The 24,066-nt window shown below is 43.5% G+C and overlaps 1 protein-coding gene across 3 annotated transcripts in view; it reads right to left on the bottom strand.

The window, feature by feature from the left end:
- Positions 1–7,859: 7,859 nt before the first annotated feature.
- The window catches only part of ephb1 (EPH receptor B1), a 511,139-nt gene continuing 494,932 nt past the window's right edge, over positions 7,860–24,066 (bottom strand). For 2 of the 3 annotated variants that reach the window (XR_011960959.1, XR_011960958.1), the window contains exons 16-17: positions 22,715–23,670; positions 7,860–8,202 (exon numbers count right to left, since the gene is read on the bottom strand). Coding sequence is in view for 1 of the 3 variants with exons in the window: in XM_072573215.1 (XP_072429316.1) it covers positions 23,562–23,670 (109 nt within the window). In the remaining 2 variants the exon portion in view is untranslated. Of the gene's footprint in view, positions 8,203–22,713; positions 23,671–24,066 lie in introns of those variants that run through there. The other variant, XM_072573215.1, reaches the window with a different exon arrangement.

The following is a 24,066-nucleotide window of genomic DNA, read 5'->3' on the forward strand; positions in this document are numbered from 1 at the left end:
ACAGGTCTGGTAGGATCTGTGAAGAGAAATTGAAGTTAACGTTTCAATTCGAGTGACCCTTCCTCAAAACCAGTTTCCTTTCACAGCTGCTGCCAAACCTGCTGAGCTTTTGCAGCAGCTTTGTGTTTTTGTTTCTGATTTAGAGCATCCACAGTTCTTACAGTTTTTATTTTGTACAGGACATAGTTGAGACCACTTTTGCACTACTGTGTATAGTTCTGGCTGTCCTACTATGGGAAGGATATCATCAGATTGGAGAGGGGCCAGAAAAGATTTATCAGAATGCTGCTGAGACTGGAGGGTTTGAGTTATAAGAAGAGGCTGGATAGACTGCGACAGCTTTCACTGGAGTGTAGGAGGTTGAGGGGTGACAGTAAAGAGGTAAATAAGATCATGTGGGCCAGAGACAAAGTGAATAACAAAAATCCTTTCAATTGGGTGAGGGAGTCCTAAACTAGGGGGGCATGTTTTTGAGGTAAGAGGATAAAAATTTAAAAAGAACCTGAGGGGCAACTTTTTCACACAGAGAATGGAATGAACTGCCTGAGGAAGTGATTGATGTAGGTAAAGTTACAACATTTAAAAGACATTCGGACAGGTACATGAAGAGGAAAGGTTTAGAGGGATATGGGCCAAAGTCAGGAAAGTGGAGCCACTTTAATTTGGGAAACTCCAGTTTGGGCATGGACGAGTTGGATCAAAGAGTCTATTTCCATGCTTTATAACTCTGTGATTCTATGACTTGAGACCTGAGGGTAAAAAGGTCCCATACTCCATTTTACCTCAGATCACTTGAGGCATGACACTTTATTGGAAGCATGCTAGTCTGTTCTAATGTTTTCCCAGACGAAGGCACCTAATTTGCCATAGGCATCTAATGTTATTCCGTTGTAATAAATGTCTATTGAATTGTCAATACCACAACATCCACAATGAGTTTCATATGTTATGGGCGACAACATAAACATTGCCACATCAGGTAAAATACCTTGCCGAAGGCAAACTCAGTTGCATCCTTTTAATAATCCTTAATTATATTTCAGGCAGTGTGACAGACTCAAGGACAACTTATTCAGATCAGTGACATTTTAAGTTAAAACCATGCTGGAAATGTCGGGATGCCTGAGAATCCAACCCTGAGAAGGCTTATTTTGGAATTACAAGGTCCTCATCAGAGAGCTGACAAACAGTAGAAGCTTAGAAGTGAGCATAAATCCGCTTCTAAAAGAAATTTCCCCAAGCAACATTAGAAGAAATTTGCTGGCAAATTATAGCAAAATGTTTGTACAGAAGCAATTTTGAGGCAGAGGCCACATTTCATGAACCAGATTATGGTCATTATCTGTTCAAGTCTCTCTCATGGTTTAAACCATAATCTGTGTCCCTCAATTAGATTCCTGCCTTCAATTACTCCCAGCCATTCATTATTCTATATTTAAACCATCTAGACCCCACGATTAGCCTTTCTAAGCCCTCACAAATAATTGCTGTCCTATTTATAAAGCTCCTTCAAGAAACTGCTGCTTTGAAATCATTTGCAATGTTGATTCTTGAATATCTAAACCACCTGAACCCCTCAAACGTCAACCATTAACTCACTCCTGGGTTTCAATTATTACAGAGTTAATGAGATTTTGAAATTTTCAATCAATCCTGAAAACTAGATACCATTTAAGCATTTTCACGTCTTGAGAGTTCATTGTTATTCCTGTTGTAAATTATGTAAACAGCATAGAGAACAGTATGTTCACAAGACCTTTGTTGGATCTCTGAAAGAGCTGATCCATTATTCCTTTTACCTTGTGTTTTTTTTCCCGAAAAATGTCTCCAGTTCATCTATTTATCCTTCTGATAGTTACCGTTCGATCAGCTTCAGATAGCACCTTATCATACTACTTTATCATTACAACTCCTCCATAAAATTAAAACATTCCCCATATTTCTTCACTGGAATGCTTTTCCTGATTGTTTTCCAGGATGGTTAATAAACATATTTTTTAAGATTCATTACGATGATAAGATGAAAATGAAAGCTTTCCTGTGTCTCACTATCAGTTCCCCTCGGTCTCTATGGCAACTCTCCAGATCACCAGTTGTATCTTCAGCACAGCTACTGCCTTGATCCTGCAAAGGTTCTCGTGGATCTTGTGTCAAGGCATGAGGATCGGGATCAGGCAAACTCCCTCGACCACTCATCAGCAGGAATTTCCACCTTCTCAGATCTTATCGGAAAAATGAGTGATCCCAGAATACCTCTCAGTTCAAACATGTCCACCTCAGAAGGTTGTGGTTAGATTAGATTAGATTCCTTACAGTGTGGAAACAGGCCCTTTGGCCCAACAAGTCCACACCGACCCTCTGAAGAGTAACCCACCCAGACCCATTCCCCTACATTTACCCCTTCACATAACACTATGGGCAATTTAGCATGGCCAATTCACCTAACCTGCACACCTTTAGACTGTGGGAGGAAACCAGAGCACCCGGAGGAAACCCATGTAGACATGGGGAGAACTCCACACAGACAGTTGCCTGAGGCAGGAAATGAACCCGGGTCTCTGGCACTGTGAGGCAGCAGTGCTAACCACTGTGCCACCCAAAATAATCCAAAGCAGCAAAGGGATGGGTTGCCAGAATGATGCAATCACTGGCAGTGGTGGTATTCAAAACCACACCTCAACTGAGACTGGAACTTGAGTCCAGCACCTTAGACCACTTGGCCACACTACCAATCCTTAGAACACACCTCAAAGACTCTCAAACAAAACGTAGGCTAACACCCTATTGCAGTGCAATGGAAGACCACATCTGTCCCCTCACAGGGGCAGAAAGATCCCATATTGCTTTTTGTTTCTTACTCATTGGTTCTTGCCATTGCTGGCTAGACCAGCATCATTGCTCTTTTCACCGAATTGACCAGATGACAGTAAAGAGTCAACCACATCACTATGCATCTGGAGTCACATGTAGGTCAGACCAGTTATGGATGGTGGTTTTCTTCCCTAAAGGGTACTGATGAATCACATGAGTTTTTCCCCAACAATTGACAATGGTCCCATAGTCATTGTTAGACTCTTAATTCCAGTTTTATTTTCAGGTTCAGCCATTTGCCTTTGCAGGCTTCAAACACAGGTCCCCAGAATGTTACCTTGGTCTCTGGATTAATAGTCTCGCAATAATAACACGAGGCTATTCCCTCCCTTATTGGAGAAGACTGGGGGACTTCTTTCCATTGCATGATTTATCCCTCGATTATCAACTGAAACAAGATGAATTCACTTCATATTCACTTGACCACAGTGACAGCCAGCACCTTGTGAACAACTACGCTTTGTATTTTCTGACAAATGATACATCGCACATCTAGTGCACTACATCTCTTTTAGATCGTCTATACAGAGTTACCAGTTCAGTCCATCTCATACTGAGTTGTAAGACTCAATGTAGCCACACATATCTCTTCGAAAATCACAGACAACATTTGAGACATCGTCCAATGATTGACTTTTCAATTGAGCTACGGTGTCATTTCATATGATTTTTCTCATTTCAGCTGCCCAGCATTATTGCCCATTTCACCGAGTTGCCCAGATGGCAGTAAAGAGTCAATCACATTGCTGTATGTCTGGAGTCACATGTAGGTAATTTATAGTTGCCACTTATGCAGTACAATTGTGACTACATTTTAAAAAGTACTTAATTGGCTTTAAAACACTTTGAGATGTCCCATGTTCATGAAAAGTGGCATTGGACCTTCCTTTTGCTATTTGTGGAATCTTGCTGTGTGAAAATTGCTGCCGGAATTTTGTAATAGTGACTGCAGTTTCACACTAATTTGCTGTTCAGTGCTGTGGGACATTCTGAGTTTCTGTGAAGGGTGCATTATGAACAAGTTTTCTTTTGCTTTTGAGGCATCATTTATTCATCTGAAGTCTATTAAAGGCAGCACCAGCTGTAATGAAACACAGACTAGGAACAGACCCCAAACAGAAATCCCCATTCAGATCAGACTGGTCCAGAATGGATCTCTAGTTTTTATTGTTTTGATAACAAAGCATTGAATTACTTACAACAGCAAAGAGAATATTGGAAACACTGGGAAAGAGAGAGAAAAACAAAAAAAAAAGAGAGAGAGCAGACAGAAGATAGAGAGAGAGAGAGAGTCAGGAGTAGGGTCAGGGGAGGTGGGGGGAGAGCAAAGGGAAGGCAAGGTCAAGAAAGGAAGAGAGAATGTGAGATAAAGAGACAGGAAGGCAGAGAGGGAGAATGAGTGAAAGAAAGGATGGAAGAGGTGGGCAAGACTAGAAAGAAAGTAGGAAAGGCAATAAGCAAGACAAAGAGAGAGGGGAGAGAAAGGATCAGTGGAGAGAGAAGTTGAGCAAATCTTTATCAGACCAGAGATTTGGAGGATCAAAAGTGCTGAGAGTTTCTGAAATAGTCTGCATTTCATTCCAGTTTTCACTATCTGTACTTTCATTTTATGTTTGCAGTATTTAGGTGAATTTGTAAACAGATTATGTTACTTTTTAGCCCTCTTATTAATTTTAGTTTGTTGCAGGTTGTGGACAGTGAATGAATGCCCTTTTCCGGGGGTGACTGCGTTAAGAGTGGGCTTTAAATGCAGCAATACTTATAGTAGCAGCGCAAACTAAAATTCAATTCCCACCTATTCTCCTCCATACAGTGAACTCCTATGAAATTTGATACAATTTAATATGCTACGTTTAGAAGCTGTTCTGATTCAGTTTCCGGTTATATAACTGGCTGGAACTTCCTTGAAATACCACGGACATCATTACTCAGACATCAAGAAAATAAAAACACAATTTCAAGTTAAATGACCGTTGCTGTGAGGCATTTGCACTTCCCTTTTTGCTAGCCTCATTAGTGTAATGCTACTTATATACAGAAATACAAATTGTTTTACTGCAGGTATACAAAACAAAGACATGTAACACTGCAGCTATGCAAACATATGTATAAAAGAGTACCTTGGGACTTTTTGTAGTACGTATATGTGAATGTTTAATATCAAGGATATAAGAACATTGACCTGCAGTCCTACAGGTATTTAGCAGGGTTGTGCCATAATTATTGTCCCTGACCCTGACCCTGGGGAAAACATCACATGCCTTCTTCTGAATAGTGGTCATGGGATATTTTACACCTATCTGAGAGGACAGACGATACCTCAGGTGAACATTTCATCCAGATGGTGTTTTCTGCAGCCAAATCCACCTTGCGCATTACTACAGCATTCAGAGTATAGTAATAAAAAAAATATTGCTTCTGTTACTGCAGACAGGTCCATTGTCTGTTAAATTGTGTTACTGTCAAGTTAAATTCAGTTTAGCAGATTTGAGATATAAGCAAGCTGGTTTTGGATCATGCAGTTTAGTTTGCTTTACATAGGTACTTTTCTCATTGGAGCGAAGAAGGATGAGAGGTAATTTGATAGAAGTGTGAAAGATGTTGAGAGGCATAGATAGAGTGGACAGCCAGAGGCTTTTTCCCCAGGGTGGAAATGCCCAACACAAGAGGGCATAATTTTGAGGTAATTTGAGGAAGGTTTAGGGGAGATGTCAGAGGTAGGTTCTTTACACAGAGAGTGATGGGTGTGTAGAATGCACTGTCAGCAGTGGTAGTATAGTCAGATACACTAGGGACATTTAAGCGCCTCTTGAATAGGCACATGGAAGATAGTACAATGAAGGGTATGGTGGTTCGTCTGATCTTAGAGTAGGATAGAATACTGGCACAACATCGAGGGCCGAAGGGCGTGTACTATGTTCTATGTTCTATATCCATCAAAGTTTTACTTGCACATCCACTAATATCATTTATTGTATCCATTGCTCCCGATGTGGTCTCCTCTACATTGGGGAGACTGGGCGCCTCCTAGCAGAGTGCTTTAGGGAACATCTCCAGGACACCCGCACCAATCAACCACACCACCCCATGGCCCAACATTTCAACTCCCCCTCCCACTCTGCCGAGGACATGGAGGTCCTGGGCCTCCTTCACTACCGATCCCTCACCACCAGACGCCTGGAGGAAGAATGCCTCATCTTCCGCCTCGGAACACTTCAACCCCAGGGCATCAATATGGACTTCAACAGTTTCCTCATTTCCCCTTCCTCCACCTCACCCTAGTTCCAAACTTCCAGTTCAGCACTGTCCCCTTGATTTGTCCGGACTTGTCCTACCTGCCTATCTCCTTTTCCACCTATCCACTCCACCCTCTCCTCCTTGACCTATCACCTTCATCCCCTCCCCCACTCACCCATTGTACTCTGTGCTACTTTCTCCCTACCCCCACCCTCCTCTAGCTTATCTCTCCACGCTTCAGGCTCACTGCCTTTATTCCTGATGAAGGGCTTTTGCCCGAAATGTCGATTTCGAAGCTACTTGGATGCTGCCTGAACTGCTGTGCTCTTCCAGCACCACTAATCCAGAATATGTTCTATGTACTACAGGCATATAGGAGAGAGAGCTGCAGTGCTTTGGTGTGCAGAAAGTTGGTTTGCAGCTCGACAGCTACACAGAATGGTATCTGTTAATACAAATATGTCGAAGGTGATCTATACTACTGTGAGTATACAGAAAGTTAACCTGAAGTTAAATAGAGCCTATTGTGTACTGGCAACTATTCTGTGCTGACAGGACAAAAATATCATTAGACACAGGAGCAGAAGTTTGAGATATAAAAATAGAGGAGAAAGAGTGGGACTTTTTTTCACTGGTATGTAGGGGGTTATTGAGGTTTATAAAATCGTGAGGGGCATAAATAAGGTGAGTGACAAGGGTCTTCTCCCCAACATGGGGGAATTCAAACATAGGGGGCACCTTTTTAATGTAAGAGGAGAAAGATTTAAAAAGGATATGAGGGCAACGTTTTTACACAGAGAATGGTTTGCATGTGGAATGAACTTCCAGAGGAAGTGGTGGATGCAGGTGCGGTTAGAATGTTTAAAAGACATCTGGATAAGTTCATGAATAGGTAAGGTTTGGAGGGATATGGGCCAAGGACAGGCAGGTGGGACTAATTTAGTTTGGGCACATGGTCGGCTCGGCTGGTTGGACTAATGGGTGTGTTTCCAGGCTGTATGACTTTGTGACTCTATGACACTACCTTGGCCATTCAACCTATTGAGTCTGCTCTGCCATTCAGTTAGATCATGGCTGATCTGATAAGCCTCAGCTCCACTTTCCTGCCTTTTCTCCCGCATAACTGTTGATTCTCTTACTGTAATCTGCCTTCCTCAGCCTTGAATATGCTTAATGACCCAGCCTCAGCAGCCTTCTGTAGTAAAGAATTCCAGAGATTCATAACCCTCAGAGAAGAAATTTCAACTCATCTCCATCTTAAATGAGTGACCACTAATTCTGAGTTCATTCCCTCTGGTCCTAGACATTCGATAAGGACAAACAACTTTTCTGCATCTACCCTGTCAAGTCCTCTAAGAATGTTGCATATTTTAATAAGGTTGTCTTTCGTTATTTTAAACCAATGAAACACAAGAGATCCCAAAAGGATCTCATAGTGATGACTGACTTCTCTGTAGTATATCATTTGGCAGTAACCCAGCATCTCTGCAACAGAGCTATTTAATTAAGTTAACTCCCTACCCTTGCCCCATAGGCTTACATATTTTATCTTGCCATGTACTTAGCCAATTCTCTTTTGCAAATTATGATTGAGTCTGCTTCTTACCACCCTTTCAGACAGTGCCTTCCAGATCACAACAACTTGCATCACACAAAAGTGTCATTGCCAAATTTCTCTTTGGTGATTTGGTAATCCAGGCAAAAACAGTCTTCAAATTAAATAAAGTACAGAGTCATTTGGGTTTTCTGTCTTTAATCAGTTCAATTCATTTTATTGAGTGCATTTTAGTACAATATTTTCCAAAACTTAACTGTTACAAACTGAAACATACTCCACACAAATAACAAACTGGGAATGTACAGGGAAAGCAAAAAAAAATAGAGATTTTTTACAGTATTTCATTCCATATCTACAGAGTGCTGCTTGCAACATGCCTGCACACCTCATAAATCCCAGAGGAGGGATGACAAGTGCTCAAATATCACGAGGACACAAAAAAGGTTCACGCTCCAGTCACTTGATGTGGTCGCTTTGAGGATAGGTGGTCGTGTTTGAACTTCCCCTATCCTTTGACTGGACACAATGTTTTTATCCTGCAGGAATAAAGACAGAAGACTGTAATATGGATCATGACTGAGCAGTAATCACAAATTGCATGTTGTTCTTTGAGGATGGCCCAAATGCAGAAGCTTTTACTTAATAGAATACCGACAGTGCAGAAAGTGGCCATTTAACCCATTGAGGCTGCTCATCCACACTCAGTTCCCCACTTTGGTCCTGTAACCTCACATTTACCATGGCTAATCCACCTCACCTGTACAACGTCAGACTGTGGGAGGACCACCACACAGGCACGTAGGGAGAACGTGCAAAATCCACACAGACAGTTGCCCAAGGCTGGAATCAAACCTGGGTCCTTAGTCCTGTGAGGCAGCAGCTAACCACTCTGGCACCATGCTGCCCTATTTGGGCTATGTTGGGTTTTTATATGTGACTACATCCTTCTCAGCTCATTAAAAATACATGTACAGGTAAATAAACACAGATTACAGGCAGAATGTATTTCCCAATCCTCACTAGGACTTCCCTGACTTCAATGTCAAGGTTCTACCTTTAAAAGATGATACTACATGCGAGGTTCTGCGGAAGCCCTTTTCCCTAGGGATGGCAACAAGAGGTCATCCCAATGGACAAACGTAGCCTGGTCAGAAGTGGTTCCAGAGGTCAGGACCCCTGAGCACCTCAAGAGATCCTAGCTGCAGTGTTGAAAGAGTATGACTCATTTCTTGCACTCTGCCTGAGTATCTACCATTCAATACTTCCTGCTCCTATGAATGTGAGTTATGCAGGAGTTTGGGTGCCAGGTCTTCTCATCAGATGCTTCTTTTTCAGTCAATAAAAATCACTGCTGATTGCAGTAAAAACCCATCTGGGGTTCACTAATGTTCCTTCAGGAAGGAAATCTGCCATCCTTGCCTGCTGCGGCTGTCATGCGACTATACCCACAACAAAGTGGTTGATTCTTAACTGCCCTCTGTTTTTGCGGATGGGTAATAAATGCTGGTCTAAATAAATGCACGTGCAGCCAAGTCCAAGAGCAATTGTAAAACTTCAGTAACTTGTCTCCTTCCAAGTTATTTCTTTAAGTACATCCATATAGGGTAAAGTGGTTAATCTTGACTTACCAGACCAACCATGAGAAGTTTCAGTCATAAGAGGTCTTGCTTGCTGTATTTAAATTCATTCAGTGTAAGGGGTATGATATATATGTGTCTGAGATACCTGTGAGATGTTCAGCCTGAAATTGTAATTTGTAATAGTGTTCTTTTCCCATGCAAATCTCTGATGAGAAGCTCCCAGGTACTATCACTTCAACGCAACTACCAACGTAGCACTACTGGCACTGCAGTAGCATCTTCTCCCACACATCTACAAGGATTCATACTGACAACATAAAAGCAGCTGCAGCACTCAGCATCTCATGCACTATCAGTTCAATCAACTTTCAACATAACTAGACGAATACAAGTGTATGGATGACTCTGTGCCTCAGTGACTGGCACTGCTGTCTCACAGCACCAGGGACCTGGGTTCAATTCCAGCCTCAGATGACTGGAATTTGCACATTCTCCTTGTGCCTGTGTGGGCTCCTCTCTGGGTGCTCCAGTTTCCTCCCACAACTCAAAGATGTGTAGGCTAGCTGGATGTGTAGGTTTGCCATGGGAAATGCAGAGTTACAAGGATAAATTAGGGGTGTGGGGCTGGGTGGATCAGCGAAGGCTGAATGGCCTGTTTCCAAACTGTAGGGTTTTTATGATCTACCATTGTAGGATTCTAACCCAGATTTCTATAGCTTGGAAGAAGTAACTTACACTATCAGTTACATACCTCAGACAACACAGTTGGCTTCTGAACTCTAGTGCTTTCCATTCCGACCAAACAAGGCTGTGCTCATGAGTGTAATCCAGCAGGTTGATGGGTTAATGAATGCAAAACATGCAACTAGCCATGAAAGTCGGGCAAGCCCTTTCACCCAGAAGGTTCTGAGATTTTAACTTCCAAGCCTTAAGTTGCCATAAGAAGCAGAATGTTTGCCTCTGGCTCAATTAAGATTGCTCACTCACAGATTGAAAAATTTGAGGTGGGTCCAGAAGATTCTGCCTGACGTTTTTCACAACCTCAAGCCACTGCAATGTGTTTTATAGCTGTACAGATTTACAGATAGGAAGGAATGGTATTGTCAGTCCTCAACACTGACTTTGGGCCCCACGTAGTTTCATGCAATCAGGTCAAATGTGGCCAAGAAATCCATCTGCTGATTACCACTTTTCAACAATGCCCACCACCAAGAGCGGCTCAGCAGCTGCACCCCTGACCTAGGACATAGCTGCTAGACTGAGTTATGGCAGGCAATGAGAGAACTAGCGATAGCGAGCTGATCCTGACCAATCTGCCAGCTGCAGATTCATTGTCCATGTGACCACCCCACAGTCTCAGGCGACTGACTGTGTGGAGTTTGCACATTCTCCCCGTGTCTGCATGGGTTTCCTCCGGGTGCTCCAGTTTCCTCCCACAGTCCAAAGATGTGCAGGTTAGGTGAATTGGCCATGCTAAATTGCCCGTAGTGTTAGGTAAGGGGTAAATGTAGGGGTATGGGTGGTTGCGCTTCGGCGGGTCGGTGTGGACTTGTTGGGCTGAAGGGCCTGTTTCCACACTGTAATGTAATCTAATCTAATCTAATTTAGTCCTTGTGGAGACAAACCGACATGTTGAGTGACACCATCCACCATGGTAAATTGGATACATTTTGTATAAACCTAACTACTCAAAACAAGACGTCTACGAGGCACTGTGGGCTATCAGCAGCAGCAGAGCTGTAATTTATTCAAACACATTCTGCCATGTCAAGCTTAGCACATTCCCCCACTCAATGATTACCTTCAAGTCACAGGATCAATACCTGCTCAGCAATAACCTGCTCAGTGACACCCAGTTTGGGTTGTGCCAGGGCCACTCAGTTCCTGATCTCATCACAACTTCGGTCCAAATATGGATAATTTCACAATGTTCAGCACCATTCACAACTCCTCAGATAATGACGCAGCCATTATGCAAATGCGGAAAGACCTCAATATCTAGGCTTGGGCATTCATTACCACACAAGTTTCAGACATTGAATATCTCGAACAATAAAGAATCGAGTCATTGTCCCTTTTTGTTCATTGGTATTACCATCACTGAATTCCCCACTGTCAACGTCCCAGTAGTGCCTGCTTGTTCTATTGAAGGCTCGCTGTTTCAACTTCTCGAAGTGTTATGTTGCTGATCAGGCAACTCAGCATCCTGTTTAAAATAAAAAGGAGTGGCACGGTGGCTCAGTGGTTAGCACTGCTGCCTAACAGTGCCAGGGGCCCAGGTTCGATTCCAGCCTCGGGCGACTCTTTGTGTGGAGTTTGCACACTCTCCCCGTGTCTGCGTGGGTTTCCTCCGGGTGCTCCAGTTTCCCCCCACAATCCAAGGATGTGCAGGTCAGGTGAGTTGGTCATGTTAAATTGCCCGTAGTGTTCAGGGATGTGTAGCCTAGCTGCATTATTCAGGGGTAATTGTAGAATAATAGAGTAGGGAATGGGTCTGGGTGGGTTACTCTTCGGAGGGTTGGTGTGGACTTGTTGAGCCAAAGATCCTGTTTCCACACTGTAGGGATTCTACAACATCCTGGGAGTTACCATTGACCAGAAACCGAACTGGACGAGTGGCTACAAGAGCAGGTCAGAGTCTAGGAATTCTGCAGCAAGTAACTTATCTCCTGACTCTACAAAGCCAGCTCCAATACCCTTCCTGACAAATAAGCATGCTTGATAGGCAGCGCATTGACTAACTTTAAACAATCATTCCCTTAAGCAGTGTGTACCAATACCAAAATGCACTCTACCAATTTGTGAACAGCACCTACCAAACCCACAACATCTACTAAGGGGAGCAGATACATGGGAACACCACCACCTGCAAGTTCCCCTCGAAGCTGCTCACTGTCCTGACTTGGAAATATATCACCATTCCTTCAGACTTGGGTCAAAATCCTGGAAATCTCCCCCCACCACCCCCCCCCACCCCACCCCCGAACATCAATGTGTGTGTCCCTACACAATATGGACTGCAAAGGTTAAGTTGGCAGCTTACATTACCTTCTCTAGGGCAAGTAGGGATAGGCAATGAATAAGGCTGGCCCAGCCAGTGATGCCCACATCCCATGAATAAATAATTTTCAAAGGGGATAAAAAAAATGGGGGCAGTGGGTTGGAGTGCAATTCCAGACAGTTATCCCCTTGACAGGTCAATGTGCATGGTGGGGTCTGACACACATGGTCTGAACAGGATCTGCCATATTGCTTACGGTGTTTTCTAGTTACTTTGAAACAGACATCAGGGTCTGTCAGGCAGACAATCCTGACAATTGTTCTGTGGTCTCGATTTTCTCAGATACACAGCAGTGTCTGTTACCAAGGCCACTGGCAGTAGGCTTCCCCAAAGCCCAGGTTCTTGTGTTTGGCTGGCCTCAAGGTGCAGCCAAGGAGGAGCATAAGTGGCTTCCCACAGGTCCACAATGAATCACAGACTGCTCCCAGTTCCCAACAGATCATCTACCTAACCCAACATCAATCCACTAACCAGCAGCTCACTGGACCATTTTATCAGAATACCCCTCCCCTCCACCCTAGGCTGACAGGCTATCTCTGAGTCCAAGGCTGAAAACAATAGCTCTTCAGGAGAAAGTACAGACTGCAGATACTGGAGAGATAGAGTCAAAAGGTGTGGCACTGGAAAAAGCACAGCAAGTCAGGCAGCATCCGAGGAGCAGCAGAGTCAATGTTTTGGGCAAAAGCCCTTCACCAGGAATGTGGTGTGGGAAGGGGACTGAGAGATAAATAGGAGGGTGAGGTTGAGGCTGAGGGCCGGTAGCTGGGAAGGTGATAGGTAGATGTAGGTGGTGAGTGATTGTGATAGGTCGGTGGGCAGGGTGGAGAAGATAGGTGGAAAAGAAGTTGGAACACATAGGACAGGTCAAGTGGGCGGTGCTGAGTTGGAGGGTTGGATCTGGAATGAAGTGGGGTGAGGGGAGATTTGAAAACTAGTGAAGTTGGTGCTGATGCCGTGTGGTTGAAGGGGCCCAAGATTCTGCTGGGAAACACACTGGAGAAATGAATAAAAATGTACTTGTCTTATTCTGTTGATTTACATCATTTCATATCCAATATATAAGTCTGTAATACAATTGGCTATTACACACCAGTCTGGCCTCTCTCTGGTCACTCAGCCTAGCACCATATGGCCTAAGCCATCAACCACCTAATTAACCCATTAATTAACTCAATTTCAAGCACTTTCCCTGGTAAATTATTATACCGGACAATTAAAAAGACATTCTCTGACCTCTCCTTTCCCCTAAGCGCTGATAATTTTTAAGCATGTATCCCTGGCTACTTAACCCTTCCCCACAGTGACAGATTGGTTTGTCTGAACTTTGTCAGAGCCCTCATAACCTTTGAAACTTCTATTTAGCCGTGTGTCAAGGAAATAATAATGTGTGTCCTGGGATCTGATTGAACAAAGGCTTCAGGCTGAACCTGGGTTAGGAACATGTTTGATGGTGCTTTCACCACTCAGATGGCATTCAGTGACCCCTATGAACCTTGCCTCAACAATACATTACCACAGCTCCTCATGACACGTTACATCGGTACCATCCCTTTTTTATGGGGATAATTAAAAGCATGAATCAATTATTGTTGGTTTTACCTTTCCCTTTTTTTTTGACACTTAATTTATATTCAGAACTGATTAATGTTTGGTCGATTGCTTCCACATGCAGTTAATAAACAGCAGCTTCATCCTGATTTATTTTGCAGGCTGGCTGTTTTGAAAAACTCGTGGATCCCGGACCTCACCGAACCGAGGACGTGCATTGACAAGCTTTTGGGAGTTTGAAGATTATTCTTCAGGACACAGAAGATCATCAATAATTAAAACGGTTTTCTTCCTTTTGCAAACGTGTTCTGTTCATCGAGAGGCCTTTGCTGTAAATTTACAATTCTAGCTCAGCCAGCGAGGGGGAGCATACCTGACATTTTTAAAGTCGCAGAGGTCTACAACATAGAAAATGGCCCTTCAGCCCACTAGGTCTGTGCCAGTCAAAAGCAACCATCTCATAATTTTAATCCCATTTCCAGCATTTGGTCATAGCCTTGTAAGCTTTGGTATCGCAAAGGCTCATCTAAATACGTATAGAGTCATCAGAGACACAATGAATCCCTACAGTGTGGAAACAGGTCATGTGGTCCAACAAGTCAACACCAACCCTCTGAAGAGTATCCCATTCCCCATTGCTCAACATTTCCCCTACCCCATTGCTCAACATTTCCCTGGACTAATGCACCAAACCTACACATCCCTGAAGAGTATTGGCAATTTAGCATGGCCAATTTACCTAACCCGACATCTTTGGACTGTAGGAGGAAACCAGAGCACACGAAGGAAACCCACGCAGACACGGGGAGAATGTGCAAACTCTACACAGACAGTGAAGCAGCAGTGCTAACCACTGAGCTACCGTGCCACCCCTCATAGAGTCATACAGCATGGAAACAGACCCCACTTCGGTCCAACCAATCCATACCGAACATAATCAGAAACTAAACTAGCCCCACCAGACTAATGCCATTTACAAGGTCACTGATGACACCACCATAGTCAGTCAAATCTCAGATAGTGACAAAACAGACTACATACAGGAAGTGGAAGACCTGGAAAAATAGTGCACTGAGAGCAACCTAGCTCTCAATGCCGGCAAAACCAAGGAACTCATTATCACCTTTCGGCGGGATGTTACTCATGCTCCCTTACACATTAACAGCACAGTGGTGGAATAAGTGGAGAGTGTCAACATCCTGAGAGTGGTCATCCAGAACAAGCTTTCTTGGACTCTTCATGTGGATGCATTGGTTACAAAGGCCCAACAACATCTCTTCTTCATCAGGCAGCTGAGGAAATTTGGAATGACGTGAATGCCCTTGCCAACTTTTATATGTATGCCATCGAGAGCATTCTGTCTGAATGTATCACTACCTGGTATGGTAACTGTACCATTCAAGATCGGAGATGGTTACAGAGAGTGGCGAACTCAGCCTGAACGATCACAAAGGCAACCTCCCATCCATACAATCCACCTACCAGGCCCACTGTCAAGGAAAGGCCGCCAGCATTGTCAAAGATCCAACCCACCCTGGCAATGTTTTTCTACAACCTCTACCATCGGGGAGAAGGTACAGAAGCCTGAACACACGCACCAGCCGGTTTCGAAACAGTTTCTACCCTACCGTTGTTAGAATACTGAATGGACTCACAAACTCTTAACATTTGCCTGTCCCTGTGTTTTTGTTTTTGCTGCTGTTTACCTATTATTTACAATCTATGCTACTTAACTCTGTGATCTGCCTGTATTGCTCACAAGACAAAGCTTTTCACAGTGCCTTGGTACACGTGACAATAAATTCAATTCAATTCAATTCACCTGCTTGCTCCTGTCCCATATCCTTCCAAACCTTTCCTATTCATGTACTTATCCAGTGTCTTTTAAACATTGTATTTGTACCTGCATCCACTACTTCCTCAGGAACTTCATTCCAAACATGAACCACCCTCTGTGTAAAATGTTTATTTTATAAACCTCTTTCAGGTCACCTCTCAAACTCCTTCAGTCAAAAAAGGCCCAACCTATCCAGCCTTTGTAAATGACTCAAATCTTCCATTACCCATTAACATCCTGCGAGATCTCTTCTGAACCCTCTCCAGCATAATAACATCTTTCCTAAAACCGGGCGACCAGAACTGTACACAATATTCCAGAATAGGTCTCACCAATGTTCTGGAAAACCTCAACATGACTTCCCAATGCCTATACTCAAAGGACTGAGCAATGAAGACAAGTGTACTACATGCCTTTTAAACCACCCTGTCTATATGTGATGTAAACTTCAAAGAATTATGCACCTGCATCTCTAGATCCCTCTTTTCTACAACACTACCCAAAGCCCTACCATTAATTATATAAATCCTATCCCTGTTTGTTGTACCAAAAGGCAATACTTTGCATCTATGCAGATTGAACTCCATCTGCCATTTTTCAGGCCATTGACCTATTTGATGAAAATCTATTTGTAATCTTAGAAAACCTTTTTCACTATTTCCTATGCCATCAAATTTGGTATTGTCCACAAATATATTATCCACGCCTTCTATATTCTCATCTAGATCATTTACATAAATTACAAACAAGACACAGAACCGATCCCTGTGGAACACTACTGATGATAGGCCTCAGTCCGAAAAGCAACCGTCCACCACCATATTAAACATAGAACAGTACAGCACAGTACAGGCTCTTCAGCCCTCAATACTGTGCCAGCCTTTTAGCCTACTCAAAGATCTGACTAACCTACATACTTTCATTGTTCTATCTTCCACGAGCCTATCCAAGAGTCGCTTAAATGTCCCTAATGTATCTGAATCTACTACCACTGCCGACAGTACATTCCACGCACCCACCACTCTCTGTGTAAAGAATGTACTTCTGACATCTCCTCTAAACCTTCCTCCAATTACCTTAAAATTATGCCCCGTTGTGATAGACATTTCCTCCATGTGAGAAAGTCTCTGGCTATCTACTGTATCTATGCCTCTCAACATCTTATACACCTCTATCAAGTCACCTCTCATCCTTCTTCGCTCCAATGAGAAAAGCCCTAGCTCTCTCAACCTTTCTTCATAAGACATTCCCTCCAGTCCAAGTACCATCCTGGTAAATCTCTTCTGCACCCTCTCTAAAGCTTCACATCCTTCCTATAATGAGGCGACCAGAACTGAGTACAATATTCCAAGTGTGGGCTAACCAAGGCACTATAGAGCTACACCATAACCTCGTGGCTCTTAACTCAATCCCACTGCTAATGAAAGCCAACCTACCATACACCTTCTTAACAACCCTACAAAATTGGGTGGCAACTTTAAGGGATCTACAGACATGGACTCCAAGGTTCCAAGAATCTGCCAAGAATCCTGCCTTTAACCCTGTTTTCTGCATTCAAATTCAACCTTCCAAAGTGAATCACTTCGCACTTGTCCAGGCTGAACTCCATCTGTCACTTATTAGCCCAGTTCTGCACCCTGTCAATGTCCCTTTGCAACATACAACAGCACTCCACACTATCCACAACTCCACCAACTTTCGTGTCATTGGCAAACTTACCAACACAACCTTCCACTTGTTTATCCAAGCCACCTATAAAAATCACAAAGAGCAGAGGTCCCAGAACCGATCCCTGTGGAACACCACGGGTCACCAAGCTCCAGGCTGAATACTTTCCATCTACCACCACCTTCTGTCTTCTATGGGCCAGACAATTCTATATCCAGAGAGCCAGATTTTCCTGTATCTCATGCCCCCTTGCTTTCTGAATGAGCCTACAGTGGGGAACCTTCTCAAACGCCTTGCCAAAATCTATGTGCATTACATCCATTGATCTTCCTTCATCAACATGTTTTGTCACATTCTCAAAGAATTCAATAAGGTTTGTCTCCTGCTGTTAAGCCAGTTACCTACTCAATTGGCAAGCTCACCCTGAATCCAATGTGACCTAACATTACTACCATACTTCTTCAATGCTATGAGAGTTTCTGCCTCTACCCCCCTTACAGGCAGTGAGTTCCATCATCCTTTGGGTGAAAACATTTTTCCTCACATGTCCTCTAAACTTCCTGTCCCTTACCTTGAATCTGTGTACTTTGGTTAGTGATCCCTCCATCAAGGGGAAAAGTTTCTTCCACTCTATCATAATTTGATACATCTCAATCATACTGCCCCACTATCTCCTTTGGTCAACCCCAGTCTGTCCAATCTCTCTTTATAATTGAAACTCTCCAGACCCGGCAACATCCTGGTAAATCTCCTTTGCACGTGCAAGCTCATATAATGAGGATTCCAGACAAATACTCAGCTCTACTGAAACAGCCCATCTATCCAACAGACTTAACTGACCCCACGATTGTTGCAATGCTTTTGTTTATCTGTTACAAAACTATTGAGGTCATTTGGGGAGGTGGGGGGATGGTTGGGGGGTACATAGTGGAGGTGAAAAGTTCATTTGACGGCCAGGAATTACTTTCCAATCGCTGTGGAAAGGTGCCTGTAGTGAAGATGGAGATACTGGCCAACCAGCGGGTGGGGTCGGTGGGGGGGGGGGTGGGGGGGTGAACGTTGAGGTCACTGGAAGATTCCAGGTCATGTACCTGCAAGAAGACATCCGATTGTCCTCAGCCAAACACATATACCTGTGTCCAGCGTAAATCCAGTCAGAAATTCAGGAGGAAACGCTTGATGCAGAGATTATTTGGAATGTTCATGCTACACATGGTTGTTGGGAACTGAATAAATATTGTCAAGGAAAAGCTGAATAAACTGGAGGATGTTGTTGGCTATGGAAGGTTTCAGATATAAAGAAAGACTGGATAGGCTGGGATTTTTTTTTCACTGGAGCATAGAAGGTTGAGAAGTGACCTGACAGAGGTTTATAAAATATTGTGGAGTATAGGTAGAGTTTATGGTAGTTGTGTTTTTCCCTAGGATGATGGATTTCAAGACTCGGGGACACAGTTTTAAGGTAAGAGGAGCGAGATTTTAAAAAGACATGAGGGGTAAATTTTGTACACAGCGTGGTATGGCATGAACTTCGAGAGGAAGTAGTGACTGTGGGTACAATTACAATGTTTAAAAGATATTTGGACAAGTACGTGAATGGGAAAGGTTTAGAGGGATATGGGCCAGGATCAAGCAAGTGGGATTAGTTTATTTTGGGATTGTGTTGGCATGGACTGGTTGGACCGAAGAGTCTGTTTCCATGCTGGATGACTCTATGATGGGGGAAGGAAGATGACATAGTGTGGGAGGGATAATATGTGGAGCTTCAACGTCAGCAGAAACCATTTGGCTGAATGGTCTGAATCCTGTGCTGCTAATTTGATGCAAGTGTGTGATCCATATCAAAGTCTGACAATGACGTGTCGGGAAAAGTATTGCAAAGCGAATAATAGCGTTTGAGTTGGAGGAGCAAGATTGTGTTTCGTGATGTGCAAAGTGCCGGGATTTAGGAAGCTCTATCGCAGCACCTGTAAAACCAGTCAGCAGTACAGCTCCAATTCTCAAAGCTGGCCTGCCACTGGGCTCTGTCATAAAACAATCACTCAACACACACTTCCTCAGTCATTTTTCAAATTCTGACAGCAGCTCCCAAGAGTTTAGATCGAGGTTTTTTTTCCTCCTCCTTCCATTTACTTGTTTAGCTTGAGGTACAGTCTGTTAGAGAGGTCAGCTACAAAGAGGGCAACCTTTGAACAGTGTTCAAGATCTGGAATGTGGCGTCTGCCAATCCACTGCTGGGTGTAAATATTTAACATGCCTATGATCTAAAAGAACAGGGCCTCTCTTTTCTCTGCTTTATTTCCTCCTTCGACTTCGGGCCAGTTAAATGCATGGCTTCCCGGGCTCCCATTCACTCTCGCTTTTGTTTCATTAGCACTCCATTTTATGATGGAAGTAAAATGAATTTGGCGATTAAAGTGACGGGATCATAAGTAGGAGCAGCAAGAACTGGGAGACTTTGCCAGGTCAGTGACTGAGCACGCTCAGGCTCTGCATCTTGCTATGTCCTCAGCTACATTCACTCCAAGCTTAACATACCCTCACCTCCAATGTCCTTTGACTTTGTCTCATTTTGAGCATTTCTTTCCTCACAACTGCTCCTGTTAGAGTCAGGCTGCTGAGAACTCTATTAAAACCAAGGGTCTTTACTCACATGTTACCTATGTCTACGAGCAGGAATTTGTGGTTCATTCACATATCTTCGAACAATTTCCTCATTCCCCTACGCTGGGTGCTCTGGATATCTGTCATCCTCCCATAGAAGTCAACAGCAAGGCCTCAGTTTTCTACCCATCTAACCTCTGTTAATCGCCCAGTGGGCTTTCTCTTCCTAGTCTTATAGCTAAGGATGGCTCTGACTTCAGAGCAACCAGACTCCAGCCAAGTGTCAGCAATAGCTCAGCTTCTGCCTCAATGTCTGGAAATGGTTTACTTATCCAACAATATGGGTCACAATATCCAGGGTGCTGCTGTACTGAGGGAGCGCTGGACTGCCAGAGGTGTAAGCCCAATTGAAAGTGAAGTGCTGCATATCCATTTTGGTGGATGTGTAAGATCGTTTGGCAGCATTGTGAAGATCAGCTGGGGTCTATCTCTTATCCCAGAATTGACACCAACCGAACAGATTATTAATCATGAGCATAGAGTCTTGCTACAAACAAGTGAGCTGACATTACAACAGGGACAACACTTCGAAAAGTACTTAGCAGGTGTGTGAAATGTTTTGGCACACCCTGACGTTGTGGAAGTTGCTACATAAGTATGGTTTTCTTTCCATCAAAAATCATTTCCAACCTTTACACAGAGAGTGGTGAGAACACGGAACCATTACATGGGGAGGTTGAGCAGACAGCGCTGGGAATGGGCAATGGGAACAATTCAGCAGTTGGGCTGAATGGACTGATTCTTTGCTGGTTGGCTGATGCGCATCTGTGGACTTATTCCTTTAAGCAATCCCGTATTATATAGGGAGCTTCTCTTCCAGATCTTGGAGATAGGTGGACTGAGAATTGCAAATGGAAACTTTCTGATCAAAAGTAGACAATTTGAGGTTGCTGAATCATTCAGGTGATGATTGTTAACACTATTTGATTACTTTTGTTCCAGAGTTCTGGTCACCCAGCAAACATTGACAGTCTCTATCCTGAAAACACCAATTATCTCCTTATGCTCACAGACTCTTAAAGGAAATAAAATCGTAAAATAAAAAAGACAGGTTCGGAATTACTTGTGATTTAACTACTTGCTCATCTCAACTCATCTACTGCTGAAATCCTCATCCAGACCTCTGTTACCTCTTGACTACTGCAACACACTCCTGGCTGGGCTCTATATAACCCACTCTCCAATGAACTGAAGATCATCGAAAACTTTGCTGCCCTTCTCTGAACTTACAGCAAATCGCACTCCACTGTCAACCCCTCAGTTCGCTGACCCACACTGGCTCCCAGTCAAGCGATGTGTGCCCTTTAAAATTCTCATCTTGGTTTTCAAAATCCTCCATCGCAGCACCCTCCCTGGTTCTTCAGTCACCCCCAGCCCACTATTCTCCAAGATATTTGGGCACACCTTTAAACGTGCTTTCTTATGCATCACAGATTACAATCCTTCCAGCGTGGTCGCCACTCTCTCTGTTACCTTTGCCCCACACTCTGTTGTAGAACTGTACTGCACAGGAATGGCCATTTCAGACCACAATGTTGAGCTGAACATGACACCAAGTTAAACTAATCCCTTCTGCCTGCCGTTGGTTCATTGCCTTCCATTCCTTGCATATTCATGTGGTTATCTGAAAGCCCCTTAAATACCCCTAACGTGTCTGCCTCCACCACCAACCCCCCCCCCCCCCCCCACTCCCACCCCACCCCCGGCAGCACATTCCAGACTCCTACTACTCTGTGTAAAAAACTTGCCCCTCACATCTCCTTTGAACTTTTCCCCTCTCACCTTAAAGGTATGCCCTAAGTATTAGACATTTCAACTCTGGGGAAAAGATTCTGACAACCTTAACTATGCATCTCATAATTTTATAGACTTCCATCAAGTCTCTCCTCAGCTCCAGAGAAAACAACCTGAGTTTTTTTAGGCTCCTCTTATAGCTCATACCCTCTAATCCACCTTGGTAAAACTCTTCTGCACCCTCTCCAAGGCTTCTTCAAACTTCCTGTAATGTAGCGGTCAGAATGAAATGCAATACTGTAAAGGTGGCCTGACCAATGTCGTATAGAGCTGCAATATGACATCTCAACTCTTGCATTCAACGCCCCAACCAATAAACGCCAGCATGCCATATGTCTTCTTTATCACCCCATCTACTTGTGTGGCTACATTAAAGGGCCTATGTCTCGAACCCCAAAATCCCTCTGTATATTGCAGCTGTTCAGTGTCCTCTCTACCTACACCCCTTTACCTTGCTCTCTCTCACTTTCTTCCTTTTAGAAACTCCTAAAGACCCACCTCTTTGGCCATGCTCTCAGTCATAATCTATTTGCACGGTTCCCAAAGACTCTATAAGACTCATGGGAAATTTCATTTAAGGTATTATGTAAATGGAAGTTGTTTTTGTGACAGGATGAAGCTTTGGAACAGACGAGGGAATAGGCATCAAATTGTGCATGATTTCCACAGGGGAATGACAAGACTGCCTCTCACCTGGCTTCCTGATGCTCATTATGTCAAAAAATGGTAACATTTCACCATTTGAATTAGGACAAAAGCACCAAAGAAGCTCCACACTGTGGGGCACAGCTTTAGAACTTTAATGGACAATTGAATTGGCTGCAGGAAGGGTGCCTGAGTATCCAGCATCCTCCCGTCAGTAAGAAATATGGCAGCCACACAACGTCTCGACTTACCTGCAAGTTGAAGCAGCAAAGTTCTGAGCACTGGGTTGAATGGACATCACTAAGAATTCAGACAAGCACCGACACACAAAGTAAAACGTCCAAAATGAGTCAATTGATGAGCGGTGCAATGTGACACCAGAGGTACTTTGTGTCATTGACACCTCTCTTGTCAACTGCAAGCAAGGTCAGCGGTTGCATTGCTTGTACCGCCTGCCAAAGGATCACATCTTTTCTATACAGTTCATCAAAAACAGTTCATAAGAAGTCTGATGGCCGACACCTGCCGGCCACAAGCTCAAGCCTGGTGTATCTAATCCATTAAATACCTGCTTCCCTCTTTGTACAAGTGTGGCTGGCTCGAGTTTTGCCAGCGCTCAGAGTCATTGCTATCAAAACATAGACATTGTTGCAGAGAATGCAAGCAAGGAATGATTGCATCTTATCATCTTCAATATGAAGATATAAAGGATCAGAATCCATCTTCGGGAAGGGGCAGTATCTTGGCACTGACATCTGAAGAACGTCACTTACGAAGAAAAAAAGAAATGTATCGAACGAACGTTAAAAGAATATCACAGCGTGTTCTTTGGAATAATGGGATGTTCATTTGATTCTAGTTTCACAGACCCTGATTTCATGAAGGGGCAAAGTGTTTTCTCTTTTTAAAAAAGATTATCCGATTAGATCTTGAAACTGTTATTTTTAAAGGCGGAATGCATGATTTCTCAATAGGATCAGTCTTGGAGACAGTAACTGTGTGTTTCCTTCATATGAGGAGTCTGAACCATGAGAAACAGTCTGTGTCTTTCTTTGCTCCTCCAGTGCTGTTTAGACATGTCCCAGGGATCCAGTGCTGTCATGCCAAAGCGGAAGCTGATTGGCTGATCTGTCCTCTCATTGACTGAATACTGTTCAGTATTTTCTTCTGGTGACCAGCCAACGTGACCCCTATCCTCAGCAAATCCCTGCAAACAAAAAACAAAGAGTCAGTTATTTTAATAGTATTACCGAAAAGTTCAGAGACATTCTTTCAAGATTTGTTTTATCCTGTATGTGCCTCAATATGGTTGTGTGTGTGTGTGCTACTTGCATGCATTTATGTAAGAAAGTGATTGTGTGTGTGTGCCTGTGCCTCTGTAAGAGTGTGCGGATGTATGTTTACATGAGGGAGTGTGTGCATGTGTCTGTATACCCATGTTTCTGAAAGAATGTGATTGTTTGAGAATGTGATAGTGTACCTGAGTGTGTGTGGAAGAAGGACTGTGTGTGGCTGTACGTGTATCTGTGTGTTTGCTTGTGTGTTTGACTGTGAGCATTTGTGTGTGTTGGAGAAAGGGAACTGTTTAAATGTCAACATTTAT

The sequence above is a fragment of the Chiloscyllium punctatum genome, chromosome 6, assembly GCF_047496795.1.
Source record: "Chiloscyllium punctatum isolate Juve2018m chromosome 6, sChiPun1.3, whole genome shotgun sequence".
NCBI classification, from domain to species: Eukaryota; Metazoa; Chordata; class Chondrichthyes; order Orectolobiformes; family Hemiscylliidae; genus Chiloscyllium; species Chiloscyllium punctatum.